Source organism: Eurosta solidaginis, chromosome 5 (assembly GCF_040869045.1).
Source record: "Eurosta solidaginis isolate ZX-2024a chromosome 5, ASM4086904v1, whole genome shotgun sequence".
In the NCBI taxonomy this organism is placed as follows: Eukaryota; Metazoa; Arthropoda; class Insecta; order Diptera; family Tephritidae; genus Eurosta; species Eurosta solidaginis.
Genome location: NC_090323.1, coordinates 205,455,955 through 205,478,743, shown reverse-complemented (window position 1 = coordinate 205,478,743; position 22,789 = coordinate 205,455,955). Strand labels below are relative to the sequence as shown.

The window sequence follows — 22,789 nt, the reverse complement described above, 5'->3', positions numbered from 1 at the left end:
CACCCCTGGTCCACCTTTATGGCGATATTTCGAAAAGGCGTCCACCTATAGAACTAAGGCCCACTCCCTTTCAAAATACTCATTAACACCTTTCATTTGATACCCTTATCGTACAAACACATTCTAGAGTCTCCCCCGGTCCACCTTTATGGCGATATCCTGAAATGGCGTCCGCCTATAAAACTATGGCCCACTCCCTTTTAAAATACTCTTTAATACCTTCCATTTGAAACCCATGTCATACAAACACATTCCAGGGTTACCCTAGGTTAATTTTGCTAAATGGTGATTCTCCCTTATTTTGTCTCCAAAGCTCTCAGCTGAGTATTTAATGTTCGGTTACACTCGAACTAAGCCTTCCTTACTTGTTCGTATTCAAAACTGAATTTCCGAACCATGCTAAATTATTTCAAAATAGTACTTAAATGATGCCGAAATATTCGCTGGCATAATTCTGCATTTATTTCGAAATTACTCTGGATTTATCCCATAACGATATTAAAATAGTCCCGAATTAATATTGTAACGAATATTAGCAGCACTAAGGGATACTATCATCTCTAAGCCGATGTTAAGCAGTGACTTGATGCACATCAATAATTCAATCATTATGTCTACACATATGTACGTATACGCAGCGGAGAAGCAACGCACAAACACATGCATATATCTTATCTGAGGTGCTCACAAGAGAGGGCAATAATTTGTGCAAGTATTACTCACTCTCATATGAGAAGCTATAAACGTAGTTGTGGTTGGTGATTTTGTAGCTGATAACTAACTAGTAAGTTCTGGAATGGAAAAGCCTAGAAGTATGCAACGAGGAAACCAGACAGTATAAAAGGCGACAACAGTAGAGGCGCGAGAATCAGTTTGATTTAAGCATTCCATCTGTCGAGCAGTAGCAGTGTTATTTTTGAAAGTACTTTAATAAAGGCCATTTTGCATTATTGAATAGTGGCGTTATTTATTCAACAGTTTAGTGATTCGAACGTTAGCAGAAGATTGCAAATAAGGGGAAATGCAGTAAATTCGTTACAATATCAAAATTATCGTACAAGCTATCTCGAAATGTTCCCAAACACATTCCCCAATTAATTTCGAAATAGTACTTTACATAATGCCAAAGTGATCTTAAAACAGTCCCGGTTATGATTCCATGAGGACCTCAAAATAATTCTGAAATAGTGCCAAATCAGTCTCAAAACGATCTCAACGGAATGGTGAAAATAGTCGTGAAATATTCTCTGACACATTCTCAAATTGATCTCGATAGGCACTACCCAAAATAATCCCGGAGTGATCTCAAAATAAGTAAGCCCAGAATGATCTCAACATTACTACAAAGAAGTCACGAAATGATACAAAATTATTCCCAAACAGTCCAGAAATTAATATAAATTGTTCCTCGAAATAGTAACTGTATGACCCCAAAAATATTAGATCGAGACGAAGTATTGTTTTCCTTGTTTAAATTTCGAGGAATAGCAATTAGATGCAGAATCTGATAATAGTGTAACGAATTTTGGCAAATTCCGCTTATTTGAAACCTTGTGCTAACGTTCGAATCGCTAAACTGTTGAATAAATAACTCCAATATTCTGTATTGCAAAATGGTTATTAGACTACTTTGGGAGTAGTACAATTATACTTCACTTCGCAACAGATAGCGTGTTTAAACCAAAACTGATTAGCCATTCCTCAGCTTGCGCTGCTCTTATGCTCTCTGTGGTTTCGTAGCATATTTCTCAAAAGGTGTAGATCCTTCACCTTCTAGAATTTCCCGCTTGGTTACCAGGGATATACATGTATATTTGTAGTGTATGCGTTTCCCATAGTCATATGCGTGTGTATGTGTGAGTAACTACTTCGGCTGATTACTACATGTGTGTGTGTGAGATGAGATATCTCTTCGTCGCCTTCTATATAAGAGTGGCTACTTTATTGTTGTTGTGCATTTATTTAGTAGCAGCTTAGTGATGCTAATATTCGTCACAATAGCATAATGTTTTATTTACCTATGTTTATTCTAACAGAGCAGACGAGCGATTTACCATGCCTGAGACCTATTTCGATCGCAAAATAAAAGTTTCAAGAAAACCTTAGGAAATAAATCACACTAAACGATCTCAGTGATAGCGAGAAAACATTCGAAATAAAAATTTTTCACTGAGAAACACCGGAAAAATTAAAAAAAAAACATATCTCACTAACAAAGTCATTCTTGGATATCGGTTATCCGTGATAAACGGAATAGCTTTTTCTGTTTAACCGTTAAATGCGATCTCTGGTAATTATAGATACACTGATTGCCTCTCACTCCAGGGGCGATTTTCTATAAATAGAGTCGAATAGAAAATTTCTCTCAAGTTTTTATAAGTGTGTACACTGGACTGGGTCGGCCTTCAAATGAAAAAGTTTGTAAAGCATTCAAAGTCCTTTCGAGCTCTAAAATGTCGTAGCGGTTAAAATTTCTAATTTTTTTTCGAAATATATGGTAAAATCAGCTCCGATCGTAGTAGAGTTCCTTTTAATTACAGCATATTTAATGCTAATTAAATACGGGCTAATTAAATTTATAACACTTATTTTTTAAAAAATATCGAGGGTTAGGCTAGGTTAAGCTTAAGCTTAAGTTTAAGCTAGCCCAACCCATATGCACAATCCAAAAACGAGACCGTACTAAATTGCACAATATTTAATTCCAATTTAATATTTTTTAAAATAAAAGTGTAATAAATTTAATTAACCCGTATTAAATTAGCATTAAATATGCTGTAATTAAATACGGTCTCGTTTTTTGATTGTGCTGAAAAGGTTGGGCTAGCTTAAGGCCCTCATTTCGTTTAGACTGCCTTTTAGGCACTTTGATGTCAATAAATATTTGCAACCTCAATTAACTCACTATCTAAAAAATGTATCAGTAAAAATTCAGATTAAAACACAAAAATTTAAAATTTGTTGTACAATTCGAATGTCTTAAATATCATAAAGTCATTTAATGGTTCAACATTCATTAATATTTGTTAAGTTCCAAGTTAAACGTAATGGCCGCGTCACAATAAAATTACACTTGCCCATGAGTTTTGATGCAAAAGGGAACATAGTCACAATTGTACAAGATTTTACGTTTGCAAATGTAAACGAGTTTCAGACTAAGCAGTTGAAACTTATTTTGGCTTGCTCATTAAATTAAAAAAATTTCGCAAAGCACTGTGATAAACATTCTCATTATACAAGAAAAATACTTACCAACACATTTTGTCTTCTATTCATCTGTTAAAATGCTGATTTTGATTGCGAGAAAATGTTATACTGTTTTCACACAGATACTTAATGATCTCATTTCACCTTCTAATGAAATCGTAAATTTTGTGCTTTCACACAGAAGTAACTGCTCGATTAGTATGAAGGATGAAATGTCAAGCGAATAAAATGACAATGCTATATGACAGACAATCATGGCGGAACGATACAAGGTGGCAGCATGGTGACATACCTACAAACATAAAAAAATTCCGTGTACTTGTAAATTCGATGGACAAATGTCAAAATCGTACTGCGCCGGTAGTTGATGTATCAAATCAAATAAAAAAGGTTATAATCAGCTGTTCGATGCGGCCACCTTGTATCGTTCCGCCATGTAGACAATGACATTTAAGGCTCCAATACTGATACTTAGCATAGACTTGACTTGGCTTGCGAACTGTCACTTACAGTTCTGTTAAATGAACATTGCATGTTACTGATTACTCAAAACTTAGCAACACTTAACTTGACTTAGAAGTCTGTTGAATTTTTATTTTCTATGTAAGTTCTAAGTGACGTTTACATTTTGAGATGCCATTTGTTTGTTTCCATTTCATTTTGACATTTTGTCATACAAATTGACATTTATTTAAAAATAAATTTCAACGCTGATTATGATGCCAGGTTGTATGCGCCAAGTGGAGTATAATCGTGGCTAAGTTGCCAAGTTTACGCCAAGTCAAGTTAAGTTTATGCTAAGTATCAGTAATGGGAGCTTTACTTTGACAAATGACATTTTTAAGCACTGAACACACCAAAAACTAAGAAGCGGAAACGGAAGCGGAACGCTGCCAACAGAGTTGCATTGTGCTTTTGACTTCATTAGGCATTCGATTAGCTACTAATGAAATAATTATAGATTCGAATTTTGTAGGGGAGATTGAGCTCAATAAGCGTCTTAATGTAGAAAACTGCCTTTATTATTCAATAAGCCGTCTGTGTGAAAACAGTATTAGAAAAGTACCGACGAGTGGGAAAACTAAATATATTGGCAAAGTCTGGAAGCACACATAGCCCAATTTTTATGCTTTGCTTCCAACAAAAATTTGAAATTGGCTACTTTTGCATGGCAGATGGCGCTGGTGATGTTCTATTTGTCGCTCTCCATGCAAATACATGCAATATAATCATCTGTCAGCGATTGATGCTGCATCAAAAACCGTATGTGATAGTGCCTTAAAACTGATACTTAATATTTCTCTCATTTCACCTTTTACCCCTCAATGCCTTTTTACTAAGGACGGCGGTACACTGTTCCATACTTTTATTGCAGACCTTGATATCTGATAACTGCATATCTTAAACACTCACACTTAGTTAAAAATTTATAACTGCTACATACTGAATAAATACTGTATGTTGAATTAATTCAATATTGCATCAATGGCACACCCTTTTCTTAAACGGCCCACATTAAAGTAGTTGAAACTGGTTTGAGAACTTTTCTAGGTTTAGTATTCAGTGAACGTTTGAACTAAAGTTGAAAGCGCTACAGTTCCAGCACCAATTCAAGGAACTATTTATTTATTATTTTAATTAATTGGTTTTAATATACACTAAAGTGTTACCCACTCTTAAATTTACCACTAATTAATTTAAAAAAAATGGAATAAATATTTGTTGGTTAGCTTATTAAAAGAAATATCATCGTCTCCATCAACAATGTGGAGTGCGTGCCCAACGCTTTCAATTTATCACAAGAGCCCCTATATAACAATTATTTTGTTGTTGTTTATTGCTGTTTATTTTGATTATGCAGATGCCTTCGTTAAATTTCGTATGGCTCCGGGCTCTATTGATGAGCTGAGTTTAGAGCAATTGACGCATGAGGAACCAAAAGAAGCAGAAGAGAACTGGTTTGAACAGAGACTTGATCACTTTGATAAGGAACATAAGAATATTACATGGAAACAAGTAAGAATATGAACACAGCTATTATTATGGTTTATTTTAATAGAGAGTGAAAGTGGTACTACACCACGTTAACCGTGCCCATGAAAATTTTCGTCATTTTTAGTAACTCCCAAGTCGTTTGTGAGAATGAAATGAAATTTTTAGGGAAATGTGTAGTGTTTTTATTTTGGCGATCGTTTTTTCAGTGCGAATTTAAACTACAGTTTGACTTTAACAGAGTTAAGCCCCCATTACTGATACTTAGCATAGACTTGACTTGACTTGGCGTAAACTTGGCAACTTAGCCACGATTATACTCCACTTGGCGCATAAAATCTGGCATCATAATCAGCGTTGAAATTTATTTTTAAATAAATGTCAATTTGTATGAAAAAATGTCAAAACGAAATGGAAACAAACAAATGGCATCTCAAAATGTAAACGTCACTTAGAACTTACATAGAAAATCAAAATTCAACAGACTTCTAAGTCAAGTTAAGTTTTGAGTAATCAGTAACATGCAATGTTCATTTAACAGAACTGTAAGTGACAGTTCGCAAGCCAAGTCAAGTCTATGTTAAGTATCAGTAATGGAGCCTTTAAACAATGCTATTTCAAATTTGTAAATTATATCGATAAGCATGTGCCAATCGGTAGCAAAATACCTTGGAAACGAAGTTTATGAGAGTTACGAAGTAAAAATAATATTGTGACGAATATTAGCATCACTAACTGATACTCACATCAGTAAGGTTATTAAATAAAGGCACAACAACAATAAAGCAAGCTGCCACTCCTGTGTACGTAAACAAATCAATCATCATTTACTCACATACATACAAGGCAACGGAGAAATACGCACAAACACATGTAATCATCAACCGAAGTAGTACTCACATGTACACACGCATATGGCTATGCGAGAGATTATAAACTACAAATATACATGTACATATATGGGTAAGGAAAATATTTATACAACGGAAAATTACATTCGTCTCCTAATGGAAATACTGGTCATACCCTGTGTAAAAGTTATAATTATTTTTTATGTCACGTAAATAAATTCCACTCTTGAATACGGTTCGCAAAATAATGTGGAAAATCCTATGGATTACATTAAGAATACTGCCATTAGTAGTTCGGCTTATTTTTCAGATTTTTTTCACTGTCGTGCATAGGATTTTCCACAATATTTTGCGAACCGTCTTCAACAGTGGAATTTATTTACGTGACATAAAAAATAATTATAACCTTTCCACAGGGTATGACCAGTATTTCCGTTACGAGACGAATGTAATTTTCCGTTGTATAAATATTTTCTACACGTTCGACCCACGTATACCTAAAAAATTGTCCCACTTGGACGGATTGGATAAACAATTAATTTCCCAAAACAGTCCAAAAATATTTAATTGCCAATTTAAAAAAAACCATGCAGAATTTTGCAACAAAATTCACACAGTGTTGTTCTCGACCACAAGACTCAGCACTGACCAAATATCATCGCAAAATATTGACTTTGGCGAAAACGGTGCTCAGTTGAAAAAGCTTTACCCATATGGCTGGTAACCAAGCATGAAGTTCTCGAAGTTACTAGACCTTTGGAGAAATGGGTGAACGAGGCAACATAGAGTATAAAAGCAGCGAAGGTTGAGTAGTCAGGAAGCAGTTTGATTTAAACACGCTATCAGTTGCGAAGTGAAGTATAGCTGTGAAGTATAATTATAAAAGACCATTTTGCATTACTGACTATTGGAGTTATTTATTCGACAATTTAGCGATTCGTACGTTTGCAGGTGTTTCGTGTGCGGAGTTTTCCTAAATTAGTACAATATCAAGTTCTTGTAATTTCCTATTGAGAACCGTATAAGTTCTAAAATGGGGTACTTTTTTAGATGGGTTATCTTTTGAACCGGGTAGTTTTTCGGATCCGGATACTTTTTCAGAACCGGGTGTTTTTTTGCATCCGGGTGTTTTTTTGGAGCCGGGTGTTTTTAAAGCTGGGTAATTTTTTAAAATCGGGTACTTTTTAGAACTGGGTTCTTTTTCAAAGCTGAGTACTTTTTGAACCAGGTATTTATTATCGGATACATTTTAAAACGGGGTTCTTTTTTAGAACCAGGTAATTTTTTGGATCCGGGTACGTTTTGGACCGGGTAGTTTTACAGCGGAGTACTTTTTTAGAGCCAGGTTCTTCTTTGAACCGGGTATTTTTAAAGAACCGGGTACTTTTTAGGACAAGGCACTTTTTGATAACCGCTTGCTTTTTCAGATCCCGGCACTTTTTAGTATCGGGTACTTTTTTAACCGTGCACTTTTCACGAACCGCGTACTTTTAAACTGTGATATTATTTGAGTAAATTAGTGATACGTATATATGTGTATGTATGTATAAGTATAAAAATTGAGCACTTTTTGAAGAGACGGTTTCTTTTTAAGAACCGTTCATTTTTTCAGAACCGGGTACATATTTAAGAGCCGGGTACCATTTTAAAACCGCTTACATTTTTTAGACGGATATTTTTTACTTTTACTACTAAAGCAGTAAAGATTTTACACTAAATATATATTGTTTTACAAAAAGAAAAATCTGGTAAATCCTACTCTACTAGCGTACTGCATCATAATTTGTAGACGTGACTAGAGTTTACCAATATATGTGACCTGGTATCATGAAAGGGACCTATTGTGCGAAAATACCATTGTTCACTTTTTGAGTGATTCTTATAGGAAATTTAACGCTCTTTCCAATGGAACAAACCGCATTTGTTTTCGCACAATAGGTTCCTTTCATGATTCCAGGTCACATACACTGACTTTGTACAGGGAGTTTCATCAGTTCATAGGGACAAACCCGACTTATGGCCTTTAAGAAGCGTATCTATAGACCTTATAATTCTGCAGGTCAGCCACTGCCTATGGGAATTCTTATACGGGTTGTAGCAGAGGCAACCTCAGTCTACACAGTATATGCACTTTCAACATTGGCATGCCATTTTAGGTGCTATCCTGCTACATGAAACAAACTACATATATTGACAAACATCATGCCCTCTCGTCTACAGCAAGGGCTTCCTGCTCAACGTTTTTTATTTTTGGTGTATTTAATATCTTTTCTGTATCTTTAAGGTTAGGTGGGTGGTGATGTATGGCAGTAGAAGCAGAGTCAGTTCGGGATCATTTCTTTTTCGTTCGGAACTTCTTTAGATAGCACTTCGGGTCTAAATACTTTTAGAACCATGTCAAGCCTTTTTCCGGGACTTCATAATCAAACAACGCTACTATGGTTGTCATCGTGTTAATCGTTCGGAAGTGTTACTTGGTAGTTGTCGTGAAGGACTGAAAGCTTTAATATCTTTCTATTGCTTTTGAAATACAATAGATATTCACCTCTAGAATGGCTTTTAAAAAATATATTGTGGCGAATATTAGCATTTCGATACATCACCATACTGCTGCTAAATAAATGCACAACAACAGTAAAGCAAAGAGCCACACATATGTATGTACCTGTAAAAACATCAAACAGTAAACAGCGAAGATAATATTTCACATACATACATGTAGTCATGTCATGTAGTCAGCAGCTAAAAGCAGGAGTTATTACTCACACATATACACGCATATAACTAGAAGACAAACGTGAATATAAGATACAGAAATGAGTAATAAAAAAAATGTTCGAGAAGGCTGTTCGTGAAAAGTCTAGACCTTAGAAGAAATGGGCGAACGAGAGTATAAAAGCAGCGCAAGCTGAGGAATATTGAATCAGTTTGATGTCAAACACGATTTAAGTGAATACGCGGGTATTGTAATTGTGAAGTACTCTACAACAGTAGAGTTGTAAATAAAGAACATTTTACAGAAGCTGCAAAAAATCCGAAATTCATTAAAATATTATTGATCAATTTATTATTTTAAATCCAGCAGTCTTATATGTATATAAATATAACTAAATTTTTTATTTTAATACAGCTCTATTACAAGAACAACACATTTTATCAAAATCACAGTAATGCGCCAATTTTTCTTACGATTGGTGGCGAGTTAGCAATTTCACCACGCTGGGTAAAAACGGGAGCTTGGATACAATATGCAGAAGAGTTTGGAGCTATGTGTTTTCATTTGGAGCATCGCTTTTATGGGAAAAGTCGTCCGAAAAGGTGAGAACTAAGTGTGCTTGTCTAACATGCACCGAAACCGAGCCTTTAACTATCTAAGGAAATCAAAGGAGTTTGAGGAGGGCTCATGGGCTTCCCAACTTTTTTAATCGGAACTCGAGCCGTTGACCTCCAGTGTGATAGTTATCGACGCCTTTCCTTGTTGACTGCCAAACAGCCTTAACGACATTGGAAATAAACTTTTTTGTCTCCCCGGATACATGCAAGGTATTAATTATGTAACTGAAATGTCCCAGAAAGGTTCCGAAATACACAGGTGGATCATTACTGGGTGTTTTCCAGATCGAGGAATACATTGTTGTAACGAGCTTACTGTGGACCAATCAGTATCATTGAGGGTGTCTAAAGATCCTTATGTCTATGTTTGGATAAAAAAGGCGTATGCCTATAAGCACCCTCGGCAGAAGCTATCAGAATGAGCATTAAGAGGAGGCGATTCGTCACTTCTCTGCCAATGTAAAGGAATGTAGACAAGATGGTTCAGATTACTGGGCGCATGGTTTTTTGATAGTTCTTGTAGCGATAAGGAAAGTTTTATATATATATATATATATTTATATATATATATATTTTTTTTTTTCGGGAAATGATACGATTTAATATAATCACGCTGAACCTTCTAGGCCTTCCAACCCCCTCCTTCCATGAGGATTCGCCAAAAGTAGATGAGGTTGACAATTAGGCTTAAAGTCATATGACAGTAAGTATTTTATTAAAGACGAAGTGAATAGTTGGCATTCACAGCAAAATTGTCTGCTATTGGAAGTGTGAGAAGTTTCCGTGCACGCCTTCTCAACCTAACCTAACTAAACCACGATGCTAAAAAAATATATTTTTTTTAATAATTTGGGAAAAATTTAAACAACGTGACATCAGGACGGACAAGGCGACAGCTGTTTTATTAAATAAATTATAAAATTAAAAAATTGCTTCAAATAAATGTTTTCATACATTTAGAAAAGCAATATGGGCAATCCCCGATTATTCAAATCATATATTTTTTTTTCTTTGCAGTGATCTCTCTTTCGCAAATCTTCAATTTCTTACCTCCAGACAGGCGCTTGCTGATGTCGCTAATTTTATACAAGGCATGAGTCGGCTGTATAACTTCAATAAAACGCAGAAATGGATTGTTTTCGGCGGTTCTTACCCTGGTGCATTAGCTGCCTGGGCGCGTAAAAAGTATCCTCATTTAATATATGGCGCTATCAGTTCAAGCGCGCCGCTATTGGCTAAGGTGGATTTTTTTGGTACAAACAAAAAGTTATCTTTTACAAGTTTTTGCAAATGAGACGACCGCTGGTATTTTCGAAAGGAATTTTTCACATGATCACAAATCGAACGGCATCAAAAGTTTCCCACTATGATCTTAAGCTTTAACCGAAAGCCTAACGTAAGCTCATGGCCGAACCGTACAAGGTGCCAGCAGGGCGACATACATACAAATCAGATTAAAATCAAAATTGTCCCGCATCGACTTTTTAGCCGAAATAACTAAACTTTGCCTAAGACAGATAATATGGTTCCAAACATGTTCGGGAGGTTACTTGATTTGGTATTTATTGATGGTACATCAAGATCCATTCTTAGGAAGGGTGAAGCTCTTACTGTACCTGAGGACCCTTACCATCCTTCGCTGGAAATAGTTTACGAATTGGAAAAGAGTTCTCGGAGTTGCACTACCACAGAAAACGACTCTAGTTTTATATTCGAATTCGCGAAGGCTAATTTTAATAAAATCAACCAAATTTTATCTACAGTAGTTTGGCCCAAATACGGTGCAGATATTGGCAAAAACGCTTCTGACTTCAATGCCATCATTCATGCTATTCTGGAAAGACATGTACCTAAGCGTAAACGTGTTTCCACTGAACTAGTCCAAATATGCTACACCAAAGAACTGAAATCTTTAAAAAACAAAAAATCGCGTTCCTTCAAGCTGTAGAAGAAGACGGGTTCACACTCCGACTAATTGAAGTACTCTATATTGCGGCATAAATATTTTGAATTAAATAAAGTGTTACAATACCTATCTCTGTCTTATAAATACGGTCCTGACCTAATTCCCACATGTTTTCTAAAAAAAATGCGCTGAACACATTTATCAGCCCCTAGCTGGTTTATTCAACATGTCCCTAAAACATGGTGTTTTTCCTGCTGCTTACAAGGAATCTTTTCCAATACCCCTCCACAAAAACGGCAGTAGGTCATGTATAGAAAATTATCGAGGAATTGCAAAATTATCTGCCATCCCAAAGGTATTTGAAGACATTGTTACCAATCAGCTAACATTTTCCATTTCTATATTGATTGCAGACTCTCAACATGGATTCTGTAAATTTAAAGCTACCATTACCAACCTACTTGAATTCACAACCCATGTTTCTAATGGATTTAGAGAAAATCTTCACACCGATGTTATTTACACTGATTTCAGTAAAGCATTTGAAAGTTTCCCACTCCTTGCTTATCCGCAAGCTTGATCGACTTGGCTTCCAACCTGGTCTCACCCAGTGGATATCTTTGTATCTCTGCGGTAGAACGCAAAAAGTAACTTTTAAAAATACTCTTTCAGATGTCATTAATGCTCCCACAGGCGTTCCACAGGGCAGTCATCTCGGTCCAATTCTGTTCTTTTTATTTATTAATGATATCTGTACCACAATAAAATATTCCAAAATTTTAATGTATGCTGATGATGTAAAACTTTTTAGGTCCTACGCGTTTATTGAAGAACGTCCCTTGCTTCAAGCGGATTTAAACTGCTTAGTTGCTTGGTGCAACGCGAATTCAATGCCGCTGAACATCAATAAATGTAAATTCATGTGCCTCTCTCGGAGATCTTTGCCAGCAGCCTCTTACGTAATTGATAATTTTTGTCTTGTATCAGTAAATTATTTTGTTGACTTGGGAGTCACAATGGATGCTAAACTTAATGTCAACCTTCATATTATGACTACTGCCAATAAGGCTAGAAGTGTTATATCATTCGTGAAGAGATGGTCTAAAGAATTTAATGACCCTTATGTAACCAAAGCCCTTTTTATCACATTAGTTATACCGATACTAAAATACGGATCAACAGTCTGGAATCCGCGATATAAAGTTCATGCAGGTAGGCTTGAGTCAATACAGAAGCAATTTTTACTTTTGGCTTGGAATGGGCTAATTTCTAGCCCCTTTCTTTTGAACGAAGCAAACTTCAATGTCCCATCACGAGCGTCAAGACATTACAAACCTCTTCTTTTGAGGCAGTGCAGAACTAATTTCGAATTAAACAAGTAAGGAAGGCTAAGTTCGGGTGTAACCGAACATTACATACTCAGTTGAGAGCTATGGAGACAAAATAAGGAAAATCACCATATAGGAAAATGAACCTAGGGTAACCCTGGAATGTGGTTGTATGACATGTGTATCAAATGGAAGGTATTAAAGAGTATTTTAAGAGAGAGTAGGCCATATTTCTATGGATGGACGCCATTTAGGGATATCGCCATAAAGGTGGACCAGGGGTGTCTCTAGTTGTACGATATGGGAATCAAATGAAAGGTGTTACTGAGCATTTTAAGAGGGAGTGGGCATTAGGTCTATAGGTGCACGCCTTTTCGAAATGTCGCCATTAGGGTGGGCCAGGGGTGACTCTAGAATGTGTTTGTATGATATGGGTATCAAATGAAAGATGGTAATGAGTATTTTAAAAGGGAGTAATCCTTAGTTCTATAGGTGGACGCCTTTTCGAGATATCGCCATAAAGGTGGACCAATGGTGACTCTAGAATGTTTGTACGATATGGGTATCAAACGAAAGGTGCTACTGAGCATTTTAAGAGGAAGTGGGCATGAGGTCTATAGGTGGACGCCTTTTCGAGGTATCGTCATTAGGGTGGGCCAGGTGTGACTCTAGAATGTGTTTGTACGATATGGGTATCAAACGAAAGGTGTTACTGATCATTTTAAGATGGAGTGGGCATTAGGTCTATAGGTGGACGCCTTTTCGAGATATCGCCATTAGGGTGGGCCAGGGTGATTCTAGAATGTGTTTGTACGATATGGATATCAAATTAAAAGTATTAATGAGGGTTTTAAAAGCGAGTGGCCCTTAGATATATATGTGAAGGCGTTCTCGCGATATCGACCAAAATGTGGACCAGGTGATCCAGAAAATCATCTGTCGGGTACTGCTAATTTATTTATATATGCAATACCACGAACAGTATTCCTGCCAAGATTCCAAGGGCTGTTGATTTCGCCTTGTAGAACTTTTTCATTTTCTTCTACTTAATATGGTAGGTGTCACACCCATTTTACAAAGTTTTTTCCAAAGTTATATTTTGCGTCAATAAACCAATCCAGTTACCATGTTTCATCCCTTTTTTCGTAGTTGGTATAGAATTATGGCATTTTTTTCATTTTTCGTAATTTTCGATATCGATAAAGTGGGCGTGGTTATGGTCGGATTTCGGCCATTTTTTATACCAAGATAAAGTGAGTTCAGAAAAGTACGTGGGCTAAGTTTAGTAAAGATATATCGGTTTTTGCTCAAGTTATTGTGTTAACGGCCGAGCGGAAGGACAGACGGTGGACTATGTATAAAAACTGGGCGTGGCTTCCACCGATTTCGCCCATTTTCACAGAGAACGGTTACCGTCACAGAATCTATGCTCCTACCAAATTTGAGAAGGATTGGTAAATTTTTGTTCGACTTATGGCATTAAAAGTATTCTAGACAAACTAAATGAAAATTGGCGGAGCCACGCCCATTTTGAAATTTTCTTTTATTTTTGGATTTTGTTGCATCATATCATTACTGGAGTTGAATTTTGACTTAATTTACTTATATACAGTAAAGATATTAACTTTTTTGTTAAAATTTGAATTAAAAAAAATTTTTTTTTAAAAAGTGGGCGTGTTCTTCATCCAATTTTGCTAATTTTTATTTAGCACATATATAGTAATAGTAGTAACGTTCCTGCCAAATTTCATCATGATATCTTCAACGACTGCCAAATTACAGTTTGCAAAACTTTTAAATTATCTTCTTGTAAAAGTGGGCGGTGCCCATTGTCCAAAATCTTACTAGTTTTCTATTCTGCGTCATAACGTCAACCCATCTACCAAGTTTCATCGCTTTAACCGCCTTTGGCAATGAATTATCGCATTTTTTCGGTTTTTCGAAATTTTCGATATCGAAAAAGTGGGCGTGGTTATAGTCCGATATCGTTCATTTTAAATAGCGATCTGAGATGAGTGCTCAGGAACCTACATACCAAATTTCATCAAGATACCTCAAAATTTACTCAAGTTATCGTGTTAACGGACGGACGGACGGACGGACGGACGGACATGGCTCAATCAAATTTTTTTTCGATCCTGATTATTTTGATATATGGAAGTCTATATCTATCTCGATTCCTTTATATATGTACAACCAACCGTTATCCAATAAAACTTAATATACTCTGTGAGCTCTGCTCAACTGAGTATAATAAACCTTTTCGGTGTTTGTGTCATGATATTAACTCTCATTCGAATTAATTTGATATAACAGATTCACTTTTTACTATAAGGAAAACTGCCCTATCCTATCTTAACTCGTAACAAAAAAAAATAAATAAATAAAACAACAAGTAAGGAAGGCTAAGTTGGGGTGTAACCGAACATTACATACTCAGCTGAGAGCTTTGGAGACAAAATAAGGGAAAATCACCATTTAGCAAAATGAACCTAGGGTAACCCTGGAATGTGTTTGTATGACATGTGTATCAAACGAAAGGTGTTAATGATTATATAAAACGTAGTGGGCCTTAGTTCTATAGGTGGACGCCTTTTCGAGATATCGCAATAAGGGTGGACCAGGGGTGACTCTAGAATGTATTTGTACGATATGGGTATCAAATTAAAAGTATTAATGAGTGTTTTAAAAGGGAGTAGCCCTTAGTTGTGTATGTGAAGGCGTTTTCGAGATATCGACCAAAATGTGGACCAGGGTGACCCAGAACATCATCTGTCGGGTACCGCTAATTTATTTATATATGTCATACCACGAACAGTATTCCTGCCAAAATTCCAAGGGCTTTTGATTTCGCCCTGCAGAACTTTTTCATTTTCTTCTACTTAATATAGTAGCTGTCACACCCATTTTACAAAGTTTTTTCTAAAGTTTTTTTTGCGTCAATAAACCAATCCAATCGCAATGTTTCATCTCTTTTTTCATATTTGGTACAGAATTATGGCATTTTTTTCATTTTTCGTAATTTTCGATATCGGAAAAGTGGGCGTGGTCATAGTGGGATGTCGGCCATATTTTATACCAAGATAAAGTGACTTCAGATAAGTACGTGAACTAAGTTTAGTTAAGATATATCGGTTTTTGCGCAAGTTATCGTGTTAACGGCCGAGCGGAAGGACAGACGGCCGACTGTGTATAAAAAGTGGGCGTGGCTTTAACCGATTTCGCCAATTTTCACAGAAAGCAGTTATCGTCATAGAATCTATGTCCCTACCAAATTTCACAAGGATTGGTAAATTTGTGTTGGACTTATGGCATTAAACGTATTCTAGACGAATTAAATGAAAAAGGGCGGAGTTACGCCCATTTTGAAATTTTCATTTATCTTTGTATTTTGTTGCATCATTACTGGAGTCGAATGTTGACGTAATTTACTTTTATACTGTAAAGATATTAAATTTTTTGTTAAAATTTGACTTAAAAATTTTTTTTTTAAAAGTGGGCGTGTTCGTCATCCGATTTCGCTAATTTTTATTTAGCACACATATAGTAATAGGAGTAACGTGCCTACCAAATTTCATCATGATATCTTCAACGACTGCCAAATTACAGCTTGCAAAACTTTTAAATTACCTTCTTTTAAAAGTGGGCGGTGCCACGCCTATTGTCCAAAATTTTTCTAATTTTCTATTTTGCATCATAAGGTCAACGCACCTACAAAGTTTCACGCTTTATCCGTCTTTGGCAATGAATTATCGCACTTTTTCGGTTTTTCGAAATTTTCGATATCAAAAAAGGGGGCGTGGTTGTAGTCCGATTTCGTTCATTTTAAATAGCGATCTGAGATGAGCGTCCAGGAACCTACATACCAAATTTCATCAAGATACCTCAAAATTTACTCAAGTTATCGTGTTTACAGACGGACGGACGGACGGACATGGCTAAATGAATTTCTTTTTTCACCCAGATCATCTAGATCCAGAAATCTATATCTATTTCGATTAGTTTATGCCGTTACGGATTACCGTTATGCGATCAAGGCTTATATACTCTGTGAGCTCTACTCAGCTGAGTATAAAAAATCTTTATATGCTAAAAGCGTTAACTTATTTGACAATTTACTATATGTATAATTTTTACCTGTTATGTATATAATACTCAGCTGATGGTTTTTATTCTGTAGCTGAGCAGTTTTAGATCTCTATGCTTAACAAACCTCCGTCTATCAACAACTCGACAAAAACAAAATTCGTGCGTCATGCGGATGCGCCCCTCGTGTCGGTTAGACGGGCTTTGGATGGTATTAATCCGTTGTGTTTATTATTATTATGATTATTATTATTAAAAAAAAAAAGTACGAATCAGCTAATTTCCGGCAGTCACTTGTGTGGTTCCGCCGTGTGTAAGCTTTAGCGACCAGAAAAATATTTAGTCTGAAAACTCGTTCGAAAATCCTTTCTGTTATCTCACACGCACTTTTAATAACTGTTTTCTTACACAAATAATTATTATTTATTTATGTTATTGTAAGAATACTTGGAGATAGTTAAAGTTTCCTTAACAACACATTCAACCAGTTGTCTAGAGGCTGTAGGACATGGCTATGCCGAAATCGAAACTCTTACACACCATGAGATTGGGCAGCGTAATTTAGATGAAAAATTTAGGTAAAATTGAATTATTTATTATAAGTTATAACGTTTTTAATGAGCTCTTTTTTATTCCAGAACTTGCACGCAATTTCGGGACTCTGTAGAAAACCCTTTAGATATGTCCACCTTTTTCCAAACCTTGACCGATAATATTGCGGATGTTGTGCAATTAAATAAGAATAATACATCAACTGCTGGTTATACCATCGATGAGGTAAGTATATACGTAGCATTGTCGTATATGAAAGGGCAGTCGGTACCGATGCTGTCGCAGCTGTATAGGGAGAGAAGGAGAGAAAAGGTGTTGAATATTTCATTTGATGATGTCCAGCTCTGGTCGAGGCACGAATTTAGTATTTATACAAGCCTTTGTCGACTTTCTGGCGGATCTGGACTTTGCTGAAATCGAGCTACACTAAATAAAAAAATAGGTTCAAGGAAGAGCTCTGGATCATGTGCTATCACAAAAGTGGGACAACTGCCATCATATAACCTAAACTAGGGTCTGAAACATCCGAACCTCCTTCGTTCTTGGAAGATGGTTTACGATGACCTTTAAGTTATTGTATAGATTTTATCGCGGGTTTGGCGACTAAAGCAAAAAAAAACCGTAACAGATATTTGTCAAAAAAGGTTCGGAAAGATTCGAAAAAGTTCGGTGTTAGCAACAGGCCAAATATATAAAATTGGATCTCTATCATAAAGTTAAAGTTAAAGTTAGAGTGAATGTTAAAGTTAAAGTGAAAGTTAAAGTTAAAAATAAAGTTAAAGTTAAAAATAAAGTTAAAGTTTAAGTTAAATTTAAAGTTAAAGTGAAAGTTAAAGTTAAGGTTAAAGTTAAAGTCAAAGTTAAAGTTAAAGCGAATGTTAAAGTTAAAGTTAAAAATAAAGTTAAAGTTTAAGTTAAAGTTAAAGTTAAATTTAAAGTTAAAGTTAAAGCTAAAGTTAAAGTTAAAGCTAAAGTAAAAGTTAAAGTTCAGGTTAAAGTTAAAGTTAAGGTTAAAGTTAAAGTTAAAGTGGAAGTTAAAGTTAAACTTAAAGTTAAAGTTAAAGTGAATGTTAAGGTTAAAGTGAAAGTTAAAGTTAAAATTAAAATTAAAATTAAAGTTAAAGTTAGAGTTAAAGTTAAAAATAAAGTTAAAGTTAAAGTGAATGTTAAAGTTAAAGTTAAAAATAAAGTTAAAGTTAAAGTGAAAGTTAAAGTTAAAGTTAAAGTTAAGTTAAAGTGAATGTTAAAGTTAAAGTGAAAGTTAAATTTAAAGTTAAAAATAAAGTTAAAGTTAAAGTTAAAAATAAAGTTAAAGTTAAAGTGAAAGTTAAAGTTAAAGTTAAAGTCAAAGTGAAAGTGAAAGTGAAAGTTAAAGTTAAAGTTAAAGTTAAAGTTAAAGTAAAAGTTAAAGTTAAAGTTAAAGTTAAAGATAAAGTTAAAGTTCAGGTTAAAGTTAAAGTTAAAGTTAAGGTTAAAGTTAAAGTTAAAGTGGAAGTTAAAGTTAAACTTAAAGTTAAAGTTATAGTGAATGTTAAAGTTAAAGTGAAAGTTAAAGTTAAAAATAAAGTTAAAGTTAGAGTTAAAGTTAAAGTGAAAGTTAAAGTTAAAGTGAATGTTAAAGTTGAAGTGAAAGTTAAAGTTAAAAATAAAATTAAAGTTAAAGTTAAGTTAAAGTGAATGTTAAAGTTAAAGTGAAAGTTAAAGTTAAAGTTAAAGTTAAAGTTAAAAATAAAGTTAAAGTTAAGGTTAAAGTTAAAGTTTAAGTTAAAGTTAAAGTTAAAAGTAAAGTTAAATTTATAGTTAAAGTTAAAGCTAAAGTGGAAGTTAAAGTTAAAGGTAAAGTGAATGTTAAAGTTAAAGTGAAAGTTAAAGTTAAAAATAAAGTTAAAGTTAAAGTGAAAGTTAAAGTATAAAATAAAGTTAAAGTCAATATTAACTTCTCATTTATTCAATAAAAGTAAAAAATTTGTTTTCTTAGCGTGGTGGCTTAAAAAGTGTAACTTGAATTAATATCAAAGAGAAAACTTGAATTAAAATCAAGAAAACAGAATGTTACATAAATATTATAATTGCATAAGTTGATAATATGCAATAGCTTTACCGCGGCAGTCCCCGAGTGCCACACGCCCTTTTTTTTGTTATGATAAGAAGCTTTACTAACATACTCTTGACTGTGAATCATTATAAGTCATCTGGCTTTTTGGCTAGTGCAAAGATGGGGCAATCGCACTGCGATCAAAAATCTATTGTGCTGTCATCTTAAGCACAATACCTCGTCCAAGATTACTTCCGGCAGGATGTTGAGGACTTCTTTTGGCCTGAGGGTGTCTATGTGCATATGCTCTGGCCATGGCGAACCCGAAAGTTCAGTTTTAGTTGCGGATCTCCAAAGGAAATATCCAGTCTAAGGTGTGCTGAATGAGTTGCACGAACTCCTCTCTCTCGGAGATATTTATTTAGGGAGTATTGCCTAGGGAAGGACTAACAGTTCGGCTCTCGGTTGGTCTTACAGCTGCCGAATCTCTCACTAGCAATCCACCTGTTCGTTACCGTACATCCTCCTGAACCTATCAAGCCATACAAAATTGTGGTTCCTACTTTGTTCACTCTTTCCCTGCTCTCTAGGGCTAGTGCTGATTTTATTTTAGATTTCGCTCAATTTGACACTGGTTCCGCTTGAAATTTTTTAGTTATGTTCATTCCCAGAGGCAGCGATATTTCGTATCTGTGTTCGAATACACCGGTTCCAATTCCAAAGCCCGGTTCCATGGCTTTGGAACCATGCGTATACCAAACGATCTTGTGGAAGCGGTAGTCGTATTCTATGTTGCTTTTTCTCTCCGTGCTACATTTTATATTTTATCATCCCTTAGTATTTAAGAGATTGGTATCTTCACTTTCAAATAATCTATGTTGCAGGATGAAAAAACCTTACCTTTATCCAAGCCCTCCTTTGTGGCATTCAGAAAGTTCCAACTCCTCTATTGCTACGTGTGGCGGGAGAATTATTCCTAGCGTTATTGTTGAACATATACTACGGAATGATGATTGTCTTAAAAGGTTTGATGGTAAGCTATAAAATCAGTTGCCAGATCTCAAGGTAACAGTTTCGTTGGTCCTAGAAAATTTTTAACATTTGCCAAGAGGACGAAGTTATTTTAAAACATAAGGACTGGTAACGGCCCGTGAGGACCACAAATATACTGAATGAGTCCATAATGCTGGTTTTTCCGTTTGGTCGTCTAACAAATTCTGGTAAGATTATGGATACATTCAGTCTATGTGAGGTCTTTATTGATCGGCCAACTCCACTTAGCCTAACCTAAGCTCCGCAATGGGACACAATCTGTTTCTTGGATTATTACATATTTGGGTGGTATAGTTATTTAATGTCAAGATTTCCAAGCCAACTCGAGTAGTAACAAGCTCCACAATATAGTTTTGAAAAATAATACGCATGGCCCCGGTTTTTGTCGGATGTAGTACATTGCAACCGGTGTTTATGCCGAATATTATGCCGGCCTGAAATCGTAGACTAGGAGTAGGCATATGAGTAGTAAAGTCTCTTCTTGTAATGATAACAAGTTCAAATGTCATTCGCACGAGAGTTGGGCAATATGTGAAGGTATAACCGCTCGTACGGACTTTGTTTTTAAAAAGCCTGTCACAGTTGAAGGAGGATCAAAAGGAGTTGCATTGGATCTACCATCACTTAACCATTACTGAATTGAGCAACTTTTGCTAGATTTTGGCTGAAATACTACGGCTGGGATATCAATAACTTTAATAAGGATGTGTTTAGTGCTTAGAGTTTAAGTGATCAAGAGAGCCAACCATTAGAGGGTGCCACAGTATTTACCTCTAGGTTGAATGTGCCAATAGGGTTACCACTATTTGTTTGACGACCAAACGGAAACCACCTAATTAGGTACCAGAACGTATGCAAGAGAATAAATAACTCCGTCCTTTTGTCAAATACTAAATGTTTTCTGGGATCTAGATTAATTAGTGCCTCGAGAAATGTGGCAGCTATGCCGTTCCAACAGCTGAAGCCTTGACCTTGCGCGCGCAGAACACGAACACAGAATGTGCTCAAAACTGTTTCATCCTGCAGATCGCACTTCCTACATATGGTATTAGTGACAAGGTCTATCTTAGACTGGGTCGATGTATTAACCGATATCGCGTCATCGATTCTTTGATAGGATTTCGGCTCAGGAAAAAAAAAAGTTCCACTACGCATACCCAAAAAAATAATTTTCGAGCCTGCGAAATTTAATTTTTTTTACTTTTTTTCGACTTTGATTTTTACATGTACATATATGGCTGGTAACCAAGCATGAAGTTCGCGGAGTTACTAGACCTTAGGAGAAATGGGTGAATGAGGCAACAGAGAGTATAAAAGCAGCGAAAGCTGAGTAGTCAGTAAGCAGTTTGATTTAAACACGCTATTGGTTGGTTGTGAAGTATGAGTGTTATTGTGAAGTACCTCAAAGTAATCTAATAAAGACCATTTTGCATTATTGAATATTGGAGTTATTTATTCAACACTTTGGCGTTTCGAACGTTAGCAGAAGGTATGGAATAAGCAGAATTTCCCTAAATTCGTTACAATATGATGGCGCGATATCGGTTAACTTTCGTCCATACAAATCGACGGACCCTAATGCCCATGATCTTCTCGATAAAGTAATGTGTGTCTCTTAATGCTGTGGTTTTTGTTTTTTTTTTTGTTAACAAAAAATTTTTTTTTAAAAGATTTGCAATATCATGGTGAATATGACAATTGGACCACCAGTTGCTCGTTTGGGCATTGTAAGTGGCATGCTTTTGGAGAAGACCAACGAAACTTGCTTCGATTATAAATATGATAAAAAATTGGAAGAAATGAGAAATATCTCCTGGGAAGCTAAAATGGCTAATTGGACACGACAATGGACCTATCAGACATGTAATGAATTTGGGTACTTTCAAACATCGAATAACAAGACTGACATTTTCGGTGATCGCTTTCAAGTGGATTTTTTTATAAAACTATGCATGGACATCTATTCAGAGCGGTAAAATATCAAGAAAGTTTTTGTCACTCAGTAGCTCTGTATTCTGTATTATTTGTCTTTTCACCTATAGCATGGACGCAAAGTATCTGGAACGTGTGGTTTCACAAACTAATGAAAATTATGGAGGACTGCGTCCGAATACAACTAACGTACTTTACGTACATGGCTCGATTGATCCTTGGCATGCACTCGGTTTAACTTCGTCTGTGGATCCAAATCTACCTACTATCTATATTGAAGGTGTGTATGGTTTGTTTGATAGTTCATATTTAATCAGAATAATTAAAAATTCTATTTTAATTTTTTTTCAGGCACTGCGCATTGCGCCGACATGTATGAATCAGCCGAAACCGATCTGCCACAGTTAGTGGAGGCACGTGAAAAAACACGAAAATTTATTGCACAGCTTTTGGATCAAGAAACCAACCAAATATAAAATTTTTTTGGAAAAATTGTACGGCCATGAGATATAAT

The 22,789-nt window shown here is 35.5% G+C and overlaps 1 protein-coding gene across 4 annotated transcripts; it reads left to right on the top strand.

Moving 5' to 3' along the window:
- Positions 1 to 4,753: 4,753 nt before the first annotated feature.
- On the top strand, positions 4,754 to 22,767 carry LOC137252236 (putative serine protease K12H4.7). 4 transcript variants are annotated; one of them, XM_067787665.1, is made up of 9 exons: positions 4,754 to 4,932; positions 5,069 to 5,223; positions 9,181 to 9,368; positions 10,401 to 10,636; positions 17,146 to 17,281; positions 17,342 to 17,480; positions 22,014 to 22,315; positions 22,386 to 22,555; positions 22,627 to 22,767. In XM_067787665.1, exons 2-9 carry the CDS (start codon positions 5,089 to 5,091, stop codon positions 22,749 to 22,751), a joined length of 1,431 nt encoding a protein of 476 aa, XP_067643766.1. In that variant the 5' UTR covers positions 4,754 to 4,932; positions 5,069 to 5,088; the 3' UTR covers positions 22,752 to 22,767. The 4 variants fall into 4 exon arrangements, with proteins under 4 accessions (XP_067643766.1, XP_067643764.1, XP_067643765.1 ...); XM_067787663.1 differs by having other exon boundaries at positions 4,754 to 4,978; XM_067787664.1 differs by having other exon boundaries at positions 4,754 to 5,223; positions 10,401 to 10,568; positions 17,192 to 17,281.
- The last annotated feature ends 22 nt before the right edge of the window (positions 22,768 to 22,789 follow it).

What these genes read in the sequence shown, in the direction of transcription:
- LOC137252236 (XM_067787662.1), top strand. Translation starts at nt 4,972, where the DNA reads ATGTGGAGTGCGTGCCCAACGCTTTCAATTTATCACAAGAGCCCCTAT. An exon ending in ATGGACATCTATTCAGAGCG is followed by an intron (nt 22,316 to 22,385) that starts GTAAAATATCAA and finishes TTTCACCTATAG; the next exon opens with CATGGACGCAAAGTATCTGG. An exon ending in ACCTACTATCTATATTGAAG is followed by an intron (nt 22,556 to 22,626) that starts GTGTGTATGGTT and finishes ATTTTTTTTCAG; the next exon opens with GCACTGCGCATTGCGCCGAC.